Source organism: Chiloscyllium plagiosum, chromosome 19 (genome assembly GCF_004010195.1).
Source record: "Chiloscyllium plagiosum isolate BGI_BamShark_2017 chromosome 19, ASM401019v2, whole genome shotgun sequence".
Classification (NCBI taxonomy): domain Eukaryota; kingdom Metazoa; phylum Chordata; class Chondrichthyes; order Orectolobiformes; family Hemiscylliidae; genus Chiloscyllium; species Chiloscyllium plagiosum.
The window spans coordinates 49,453,164-49,465,246 of NC_057728.1; the positions used below are offsets into that span (position 1 = coordinate 49,453,164).

General features: G+C 41.2%; 1 protein-coding gene across 4 annotated transcripts in view; it reads left to right on the top strand.

Moving 5' to 3' along the window:
• LOC122559777 (anoctamin-4) overlaps nt 1-12,083 on the top strand; it is a 196,160-nt gene that overhangs the window by 80,954 nt on the left and 103,123 nt on the right. For all 4 annotated transcript variants that reach the window (XM_043709787.1, XM_043709786.1, XM_043709785.1 and 1 more), the window contains one exon: nt 5,656-5,853. In XM_043709787.1, the coding sequence (XP_043565722.1) occupies nt 5,656-5,853 (198 nt within the window). The remainder of the gene's footprint in view (nt 1-5,655; nt 5,854-12,083) is intronic.

The window sequence follows — 12,083 nt, forward strand, 5'->3', positions numbered from 1 at the left end:
GCCCAGCAAGGCACTGGAGTTCAAGGGAAATCGGGGAGGGCAGTAAATATTGGCCTTATCATGACACCCACTCATCCTTTCAACAAAGTGAAAAGAAGTTGAAGGCTGTGCCTTGATGCAGGATAGACAATTCCATCCTAATATTCATCCCTGCATCAAAATTGAGATAATGAGCAGATAATCATGTTGAGTGTGGGACCTTGTTCTGTGTGTGATGACTCGCACATCTCTACAATATTTTAGTTTTTCTTAAAACAAAAGTACTCTGGTTCGAAAGCACTTTGTCATGCTGAGGTTGTATCTTCGCTTGCACGCACACCCACCATCGAGAGGGACTGCATCGAAGGTCGACTAATGAGATTTCTGGAATAAAAAGGCTGCCTGGGGGAGAAATGGAACAGAGTGAGCTCACCTCCTTTTGAAGCTTGAAGAATTGAGAGATGGATTCTGAGAGACAGAGCTGGTCTGAAAAAGGGGGACCTGAGATGTTAACTCTGCTTTTTCTTCACGAATGCTGAAGTTTTCCAGCATCCGCAATCCTTTTATTTTAAGGTCTGCTGGAGATTTTGACACTTCTACATGGTCTATGCAGTTTTTTCAGGCTGGGAGTCATAACTTTATTTCGAAACAGCAGGAGACTCCAAGCAAATATTCCCCCCCCCCCCCCCCCCCCCCAAGATATTTGCATTAAATTGTCAGTTGAGCAAATGCAAGATTTCATTAAATGCCAATATACGAATGAGGAATAGACCACTCAGTCCTTAGTATCTCCTCTGCCAGCCAAAAGATGGTGACTGATCCAACTGTAACCTCAAACCCGCAGTCCTACCTACCCTGAAGCAAGAATCTATTTACTTCTGCCTTAAATATTCAAGGACTTTACTTATGCCGTCATTTCATGAGAAGTCTCCCAAAGATTCACAACCCCTGGAAAAATAATTAGTCTGTCTCTGAGTAAGTGGTCACACTTTAAAGTCACCAGTGACACCTAGCTCTTGACTCTCCCAAAATAGGAGACCTTGTCACATCTACTCTCAACACCCTCTGGTCTAAAATGAAATTGTGATCCAATTGTTAACAATCAGGTTTGAATTTGTTTTTACAGGGCACGGAGATTGCAATTGTTCACATTTCTGCTGTTGCTCCATAACCCTTGCTATGGTCCAGACCAGATTCCCTCAATATTTTAAGAAGGCAGCCTAGACCCAAATGTGAAGTGGCGTGTTTCAGAAGCAATGTGACTGGTCAAACTACTCCATGTTAACCAAAAGCACAATTTATTTAAAAACGATAGTTAAAATACAAACAGGAGAAGAGCTTAACCCTATTGGAAAATGTAACCAAATAACAACGGGTACAACAACTACTAATGAACTTTTCCAATGTAGTAACATCTCAAACACACTCCTTGGCAAAAAGGCAAATTCAGACACGGATTCTCACATACAGGTCTCCAGTGCAGGAGACAATAGACAATAGGTGTAGGAGTAGGCCATTCAGCCCTTCGAGCCTGCACTGCCATTCAATATGATCATGGCTGATCATTCCTAATCAGTATCCTCTTCCTGCCTTTTCTCCATAACCCTTGATTCCACTATCTTTGAGAGCTCTATCCAACTCTTTCTTAAATAAGAGAGAAAAAGATTGAGAAAATTCAATGAGTGTGGCAGCCAGGAGGCATTTAGTGAAACTTTCAACTCTAAGACTGCAACAGCTTCTGATGAAATTTGGAAAAACTAAAACCCTGAAATCCTGACCTGAGCTTAGCTTCAGGGTGTCAAGGCAAAACCCAGGGCCTCCCAAGCTGTTTACTCAAGTGGTTTTCAGTAGGGAGTTTGTATCTCTCGTTCAATCTCTCTTGAAAGAAACCAGGACAAAATAACCTCTTAAAGCCACAGAATCCTCCTACCCTTGAGAACCTCTATCCCACACCATTTGCCCACATCCATCTGGAAAATTTCATTTATCCAACAGTCTCTCTTGGGAGTTTTTATCAAGTTGCCTCTTTCCACCCACTAAAATTTAGAAATGTACCTAGATTACTTAGTGTGGAAACAGGCCCTTCAGCCCAACAAGTCCACCCTGACCCGTCAAAGCGCAACCGACCCAGACCCATTCCCCTACATTTTACCCCTGCACTTAACACTACGGGCAATTTAGCATGGTCAATTCACCTAACCTGCACATTTATGGACTGTGGGAGGAAACCGGAGCACCTGGAGGAAACCCACGCAGACACTGGGAGAATGTGCAAACTCCACACAGACAGTTGTCTGAGGCGGGAATTGAACCCGGGTCTCTGGCGCTGTGAGGCAACAGTGCTAACCACTGTGCCACCGTGCCGCCCACCTAGTCTGTCCAACATTTTCTCAACAATGACCCGTTCATTCTGGGCTGTTAAGACAGACTGGGGAGAATTCCCATGCATTTCAAAATAATGCTGAGGGCTCTTTTACATCCAGGCCTCTGTTTAATGTGACATCTAAAAGATAGCCATCCACTTGTGACAATACTATGGCTTTAAGAGATGCATCTTGTCCTTTTTTTTAAATGAGGTAAGCTTGAGAGAGAGGTGATGGGTAGTCTACTCAGCCATTAGAGTAAACCACTTTGAGACCTTGGGTTTGTTGCTTTGCTTTTTTTTTAAAAAAGTCGGAACAATAGAAGCAGCCTGAATGAGTGGGGGGTGGGGGGAAGCTCCCACACAACCAGTATTTTTAATTTGATTTTCAGTTGCTGGGGTCTTGAAGCTGGGTGGAAGCTGCAGTACATCTCTCCCAGCTACACTCTCAATCTGAATTTACTCTTGATGTTTTTCCCTCCTGCTAGAGTTATGAGACAGTTTTCTATTTTTTTTTCTCTCCTGAAGTTGCCTTTTGTCAAGGGTGTGTTAATGGGATGTTATGTTTTTTTTTGGAACAGTTGCTGTTTAGTGGATTTTAAAAAAGATCTCATTCTGTTAAATATTCTAAGAGTTAAGTGATACTAATTTCTTTTATTACATTGTAGTTTTAACTTTAGTGAATGAATAAAATGTATTTTGCTTCAAACTTGTTGTTTGACCAGTTGAATTGCATCTGGAATAAAATGCCTGGCACTTGCCTTTTAAAATAAGAAGTTAGGGTCTCGGTTACCTTTTAATATATTCTGGGGGGGGGGGGGTTCTGATCTGATCCATAAGTGTGTAGTGCTGAGGGAGTGATTGCCTAGTATTTTTTTCTTCGCTCACTCTTTTTGGAGTGAGACCTGAATGCACTGCCATCTGCCTTTTGAGGTGAGACTGCTACCCATTGAGACAAGATGGCACCCAGCAGGTGGTGATACATTTTTAACCTCCCATCCTACAGTCATTGTTTAGCTGGAAGTGTTTTGTTTTGAGGCATGTTCCCATAACCCTCTGGGTTTCGGGGGGAGGGTGATGGCTTTGACCCTCTTCTAAGGCACTGGAGTGCCATTTGTCATAATGTGTAAGAACTAATCAATCAATTACCAGGAAACTATCTTTTTTGCACTATATCTTCTTCCAAAAAGTGTTTAAAGGTTGTTTTAATGAGTTAAGTATTATTGGTGTAGGTCTGTGATACTGAGTCATTGAATCATTTTCGTTATAATTCATTCTTGTGGGTGTTAAGTGATGGGAATTCATTTTACTTTTAAAAGTAAACTATTTTATCCTTTTACGTAATTGTCACTTCTGAAACACTTCTGAAATTTGCACAAGGGACCATCAATTCTAACTCCTCTTTGAAAGGATTATCAATTGCTAGGCAACAAAAACAGAACCTGCTGGAAAAACTCAGCAGGTCAGGCAGAATCTATTGAGAGGAATTAGAGTTAACATTTCAGATCCAGTGACCCTTCCTCAGAACTGGAAAAGATTTCACTTTCAAAGTTAATTGATAACTGCCAAACTTATGTCAATTTGGTGAGTCTGTCTGCAGTGTCATGCGTGAATATTGAGGTCATTTGAACTTTTGGTTTGAAATTTTGTGTAATATCAACAATCTCCGATCCTAAATATTGAATAGTTTTTATCTCTTCGGCTTGGGGGTTCTAGTTTTTTTTTTCCCCAAGCAATGTGTTGACATGACATGAAAAACTGTCGGTTGTTACGTTCCCTCTATAGCCCGATCGAGGGGAATATCATTACCTTGTTTCCTGATGGATTTTGTAAATCGAAACATGAAATGATTCAGCCTCCTAGATTGTTCTGTCATTCAGTTTGACTGTGGCTGCTCTGTCATTTTTTTTTTTAACAAGGATCTAATTTTTTGTGTTTTGGGGATAGAACTTTTTCAGTTTGGGAATTTAAATTTTTAAAATGCATGATGAGTGAAAACACAATTTGAGGCCAACAGTAGTTTGCAGTTCAAAGGGTGATCTATATTTAGTAGGATTTGGAAGTGAACAAGCACAAAGCAGAGTGACTACTGAAGATGGTTAGTCAACAGTTTTATCAAGGATTTTAAATCATTCAAATATCTTTGTGGAACAAATGGAAGGTTAATGGTAATTAATCTGATCTTTTGGTGGGCTAAGTTTCCATGGGAATAGTTTGTAGCAAGGAATTTTCTTTGGTTTTGGATTTGAGGTGGGTGGTTTCTCTGAGGAAGTCAGGCCTCGGTTACTGATTTCTGGGCCAATAGAAAGCAAGGTTGTTTTGAGTTGGAGACACTAATCAATAGGGGTCGCTCTCCCTCTCCCATTGAGAAATCCACAGTCAAGTTGTTGGAGGGTCATCTAGCTGACTTATTTTCTAGTAGGTGCAGGGAGACATACCCAAAGTAAAATCTTGAGAGCTGAGACAACTTTGGTCAAAGGAGAAATGAAGGAAATAAAGTTTCTATATAGAACTCTTGAGTGGAAATAAAAGTAGAATGGGAGTATTAGAGACTTTTCAGGTGTTGGCAAAGCTTGTGTTAAGCTAGTCCTTGCATTGATTAAGACTTTGTAAAACGTTTGTTTGAAATGTGAAATCCTGTGATCCAGTCATTTAACTGGGTTTGAATTTCTTTTCACAGGCTTTCCCTGAAATTGTTCATCGTTCTACCATTGCTCCATAACCCCTGAAAATTTGTCCCTGTCCATCAGGAAAATATTCATTTATTCATCAGTCTCTCTTGGGAATTCAGGAGTGGGTCTGTGGGTTGAGTTGTTCTGCAGTTCCATTCCTAAAATCAGTTCTAATTCTATTTATTTTTCACCCCCAATTTTTGTCTGGATTTGAGAATCATTAGGTTGCCCCTAAATCTTCTATCCTGCCAGGAACATAAGGCCTGTCAACGCAACCTTGCCTTACAGTTTAACCCTTGATGTAGTCATCGGGGTCTACAGCACCGATAAAGGCCCTATAGTCTGTCAAGTGTATGCCTAGAGAACGCCCACCTGACTATTCTAATCCCATTTCCAATATTTGACTGATCTGTCCCAGTGTGAGTCCATGTGCCCTGAACTGACCAAACCTAGTTGCTCCACATTGGCATCTAACCAAGGGCAATGCATCTTCCCCTTCAGAGGGTGCGGATGTCTTGGCACATGATGGATTTTTAGATCAGTGGTGCATGTGTTCAGAACAGGTTGACCTTTCCATTTGTTTCACTGTTTATTGCTGTCTGGGGTCTCGTCAAATGAATGTGTTTGTTTGGTTTATTCCAGGCGTGAGTGTGGCTATTCATGGGGTTGAAAACTCTGTTCAGATTCATCGGAGAACTGTGCCCATCTATCGAAGATCTGCTCAGATGTCTGGGGCCAGACATTCTTCACTTCCTCCTGTCACAAAGTCTGTGACCGTGGACTGCTCCTCTTCGGGATCCATTGAATCTGCTGTTGTCAATGGGAAATACCCTTATCCAGGTTAGTGGTCTGGTACTCTTGTTCTGCTCGTGTTGGCTGTCCGTCTGTTAATGATGGAATTTAGCCAGAACTTTACTGAATCATCATTCCGATCTCGTGGACATTGAAAGCTAGCTGAGTTTTTAATGGCAGTGAGTGCAGATGATAAATTTTCCCCCAATGCACTGTTTGTACTGTCTGTAATGTCACTGCTTTCCACCAAAGACTTTTGTTTCCTGCACTTTGTTATTGCAACCGTTCACTCTGGAAAAGCTGTATTGCTAAAGACTTCTTGAGGCCACGTTTTCTCCCATATTCTCCACTTGTTACAATGTAGCCAAATTACAAAGGCTGAAGGTTCAGGAACTGGGTGTTGCGTTAATTATCTTGGAATGTGACTCAGTAAGGATTGGCGAGGAGAATGGATCAGAGCAGCCAATGGGTGTTTGGCTGCTGCAGAAGGGCGATGGAGCAGTGATGAGAATGGTGAGGACAACATGATGGCAAAGGGAGTGAATATTAGTGGAATGGTCAATGGGATGTGGGATCAATGGTGCAGCATTCAGTGGTGAGGGAGAGAAAGCAATAGTGGCTGCAGTGTGTATGATTCTGGGGTGGGGGCACAGTGATGGTGTTAGTTGAAATGCTGTTTAGTTCCAATGTGTTGACCAGGAGGTGTTTTTTGTTTTCAAGAAAGGTAATCTTACCACCTCTGTTATTGCTTGGCTGTTGATCCCGTTGGTAGCTGTATTGAATATCAGCTGTTAATGTGGTTTGTGGGCTGTGGTGGTTGCTTGTATCTCCTGAAGTCTTTTTGTAATTTAATTGCTCTTTATTTTGTGGTAAGCATAGATGACAATGCAAAACCTACTTTGGGTTTTTATTAAGGCAAGCGATTGTTATGCTGTCATCATTTGGAATTGTAGCCTTAACACCAGATTTATTATATTGTGAAATAACTTGGCAACCTTCCTGTGGTTATTAAAAATCATGTTTTATTGAAGCTTTTCACCCTACACTCATCAGGACAATTCATATGAATTCAGCATTTATCTCCGTGTCTTTCTCTTTATATTGGCATGTCTTGTAAATGATCCTGAAGTCCGGGTTGAAAAATTTCAACAGTGTCTTTTTCAGTACTGCACCAGTTCTGTGTAACCAAAGAACTCTTTTTTCCTTCTGGTTCTGAACTGTTTAGAGTTTTTGCTTTTTGATGTAAACCTGTTAAGTTACCTAGGAGACAATGGCCTTGTGGTCTTATTGCTAGACTGTTAGTCCAGAGACCCTGGTCATTCTATGGGGACCTGAGTTCAAATCCCATCATGGCACTTGATGGAATTGGAATGCCATGAAAATCTGGAATGAAGATTCATGATAAACTTGGAACCATTGTCAATTGTCGAAAAGTGGCTCACGAGTGCATTTTAGGGCAGGAAACGTCTTTGCCTGGTCTGACCTACATATGAGTCCAAACCCACAGCAATGTGGTTGACTCATGACTGCCCTCTGGGTAATTAAAGATGGGCAAGAGATTCTGATCTAGTCAGAGATGCTCACATCCTGTGAATGAATCAATGGAAAACAGAAAATGTAATGAGTAATTCTAAAACTTTTAAATTCTTGCTTGGATGTGGGCATTGCTGCAGGCTTTTGCTCCTTCCTAATTTCCTTTTGAAACTGAATTGGCCAAACAAGCCAGAGGGCAATTCCTGCTTAACCACCTTGCTGTGGAAGACCAGCCTGGGAAAGGATGGCAGATTTCCTTTGCTCTTGAACATTATTGAATCAGATGGGTTTTACAATCACTGCCAGTTGTCATGGGCACCAATATTTTAGGATTTGGCTTTAGATTCCCATCTAATTGAATGGTGGCAGTTGTGGTGGGAGTGCTCCCCAGACCATTGACCTGAAACTCTGGATTACTGGTTGTGAACACTGTGCCTACAAAAAGAAATTGGTGTCTCCCATAATGAAGTTGTCACCTAAGTGACTGACCCTTTTAAGAGCTTTGCAGCCTGACTTGTGGATGTTTACAGCACAGGAGTAAGCCAGTCAGCCCACTGTTTCTGTACTGGTTGCTGAAGATGTGATGGTACTGACACTAATCCTATCTTCCTTGGCCTGTAACCTTGGATGATCTCTGAGCACTGACAGCCAACTACTCTCGAAGGAAAGAGGGCGAAAGGGTTTCAATCACATATCAATAATCCCAAAATGGTTCAACTATCACTACTCTGCCATCTACCCTTCCCGCCCATTCACTGTTCTGTATATCTTCCCTCTTTTTGAATGCTGTTCTTTTATTTTATTCCTAGTCTTTGTGTTCTCTTGCACTCTGTCTCTGTCCCCTCTTGTTAACCCAAGCCTGATTTAAATGAACTCATTATGATTTAGTCTGAAGTTGACTGAACAAGGCAAAGTCAGGAGTGGAGAATAATCTCCATTTTGACAAGATGAGTGTTGCTCCAACAATACTCAAGCTTGACAACGTCCAGCTCAAAGGCCATTCAAGTGGCACTCCATCCACCAACTACACTCCCTCCAATAGTGTGTACCATCTGAACTCGGCAGTCACAGGAGTTCCACATCCATGATCTCAGCAAATATTCCACCCCCCCTCTCTGGTATCAGTTAAGCTATTCTGTTCTGTTTTCATTCTTCTCACAATGTACAGTTAGGTGGATTCTTTTGTTTTAGATAATACAGAATAAAAACCAAAAGAGCTGCTGATGCTGTAAATCTGGCACAGAAGTAGAAATTGCTGGAAAAGCTCACAGGCCAGGCAGTGTCCGTGGGGCGAAAGCAGTGTTAATGTTTTGGGTCGAGTGACCCTGCCTCATAACACTGATTTCTCTCCACAGACGCTACCATACCTGCTGAGCTTTTCGGGCAATTTCTGTTCTGGAATACAATGCAGAACCTGTCCAGGTACCTTTTTTTAGCAAAGTGTCTGTTCTGGGATCACTTGAGTTATTTTCATTTTCCTATGTGTTCAATGTCAGTAACTTTTAAAATTTTTAAAAATTATATATTCATTTAAATGCCTGTGGACTGTTTCAAAAAGTACTTGGGTTAATGGAATATTGGCTCTTTCCTGCAGGTAGGAACACGAGAAGTTGTTGAATTGCTTAAAATTCTTCAGACCCCATTTTCAGTAACTGGCTACAGTACTGGGCACTACTCCTGGGGAAGGGTTTTTGGAGTTGTTGTTATGCCAATTCACCTTGACCAAATCAGGGTTTGGAATTAGAGGACAAATTGCATACTCTGACCTGCTGAATATAGAAGATCTAAAGACTGATCTTAAGGTACTTAAAAGGGTTGATTGAACACAGGAGGACAATTTTTTTTCTATGATTTAATTGATCTGTAGTGGGTTATGTTAAGTTTGGTCACTGATCTTCGTTCAGTTTACCTGATTGCTGAAGCCTGTGGGTGGAGTTGGATCCTAACTGATACCATAGTGATTATCCTGGAATCTATGCTGAGGGCATGTATGTAGAAATCCTGTGACTTATTTTTAAAATACTGTAAACCAACTTGTCAATTTAGAATGTCATTTCCACATTGAGCAGGGATAAGTCAAAAATACAGCAAACTGGCAAATGTTTAACTGCAGTTTAGGAGTATGGGATAAAGTGGTATAATCTTAAAATTATCAACATGCCACTTAGGGTGGTTAGGAAAGTGCAATTTCACACCAGGGAGGGGCAAATTTCTTACTCATCAAAGAAAGCAATTTGCAGTCAATGGAAAATTTCAAAACTTTTTTTATCCTTTTTTTAAAATTGCCTGTTAGTCACATTTTTGCTTTTGTACCTTGTGCACAATTCAGAACAAATCTTTTTAGTGTGATTTTTATATTTACATTGTCTTAAGCCTCAAGTATTTCATAAAAATTATTATCAGACATAAGTTTGATACTGGGCCATGTAAATTAGGGCAAATTAGTAAGCGCTTCACCAGGGCTAGGTTTCAAGGAGCAACCTAGAGGAGGGAATGGTAGCGGTTTAGGGTGGGAATTTGGAGTTGAGCCTGAGATGTGGGGGTGCCAAGTGCCAGTGGTGGAGCAATTTCCTTCTCTTCTGCCCCACCCTTACCTTTTTTTTTACTTCACCCTAAATTTGTTCAAGCCAAGTTTCTGCAAGTTTCCCTGAGGCACCCCCCCTCCCCTCCCCCCTCACCATCCTGACTTGGAACTATGTGACTTTCCCTTCATTGTCCTTAGCCAGAGTTCTGGAAGTTCCTCCCCAACAGCATTGTGTATCTCCCTACACATAGACTGCAGTGGGGTTCAATAAGGCAGCTCACTATCACAAGTTCAGTTAGTGATGGACAATAAATACTCACCAGTGAAGCTAAAATCCCATGAAAGAAAATATGAAATTGGAAACACTGATCTCGAAATGGAAATTTGTAAGGGCCATAAATTGCTAATATGGCTAGCATCACCTTGCATCTGATGTTCTAGGCTTGACTACTGTGATTCTGTCTTGATCAGCCACCTATTTTCTATAAATCTAACTTTTTTTTGAATGTGGGAAGAAATTTGAGGAAGTAATCAAGAATAACACACCAGTCTTGTGTTTTCAGAGTATAATATCATCCCCTTTTTTTAAAAAAAAAGTTAAAAGGTGTTTAGTATTAATCCTAGTCTTGTATGCAGGAACAGAATTTTGTGGATGAAGTGGAACGTTTTGCAGTAGTTGGTGAATATCCCACTTCTGACCTTTTAACCTTAGAATTGAACCAATAAATGGGAACTTGCATTCCTGCCACAAGGTCCTGACAATGATCATTTTCAACAAAAGAATCTAACCATCACCTGTTGATGATTAATGGCTGGGGAGTTACTTTTCAAAGTAGAAACTAAGAGAAAGTGAGGACTGCAGATGCTGGAGATCAGAGCTTAAAAATGTGTTGCTGGAAAAGCGCAGCAGGTCAGGCAGCATCAAAGGAACAGGAGAATCAATGTTTCGGGCATAAGCCCTTCCTGAAAGAGTAGAAACTAAACCAGCCACATGGGGGGATGGGGAAATGTCTACAAAAGCAGGTCAGAGACTGAGAATTGTTTATTTTTCCCTGGGCCTGAGCAATATCTACAAGGCACAAGTCAGGACTATGACAGAAGATTCTGGATCAGTGGTGCTGGAAGAGCACAGCAATTCAGGCAGCATCCGGATTCCCCACCTGCATGGATGAGGACAACTTGAACAGCATTCAGTCAACGTTTTGCAGGACAAACAGCTCTCTTGATTGCTTGTCCACCTTTTTTAAAAATTCACTTCTAAACAAAAACACATTACTGGACAAGCTCAGCAGGTTTGTGGAGCAAAACCAGAATTAATGTTTCCAGTCCAGTGACCCATCCTCAGAACATTTACTTCCTCCTTCACTGTACAGTGGAAGCAATGTGTACCATCTATACGATGCACTACACAACTTGGCAATGGCTCCTTTAACAGCACCTTCCAAACTGTCAGCCTCTCCCATTCAAGAGTAACCGATAATAAGACCTTCTGTAAGTTTCCCCACCAAGCTGTTGCATTGTTTTGGAAAAAGTCAAAACCACAGCAGTTTAAAAGAAGAGCAGACAAAGGAAGCACATGGTGAGGTCAGTGCAGGGGAGAGAGAGAGAGAACCTGCACAGTTACCGCCTTTGCTGTTTGTATTCGTGTATTGCTGGACATCGGTGTGCATCTGGGAAAATTAACAAACAGTGAAATTCACAACTAATCTTGGAGGAACTGTTGGGCGAAGTTCACAGCACAGAATCAGATAAGTTAATTGTTGTTTTAAGTCTGTCCAAGAGAGAGGCTGCAGTAGTGAGTATAGTGGATTCTTTCTTGATTATGTTTTTGGAGATAAGTCTCTTGATTAAACTTAAAATATAAGCCATCACTATTAATTTAACCTGGGGCAGTGTTTGTAGAGGAATAAGACGGTGTTATTTTCTGGGTCTGTAGATTGTGAAGGAGCAAAAATGACCTTTGCAGTGATATGTACTTCTTGTCAGATATGGGAGTTTAAAGAGAATTTAAGGGTTACTGCGGATTATATCTGCCATAGATGTTGTTGGATGCGAATCTTATCAGACCGAGTGGATCAGTTGGAGAGACAGATAGAAGCGATGAGCAATGTGCAACAGCAGCAGTATATGATGGATGGCAGTTATAGGAAGGGGGGAAAGTCTCAGATACAAACATATAGATAGGTTAACTCCAGGAAGGGTAAGAGAGGTAGGCAGCTAG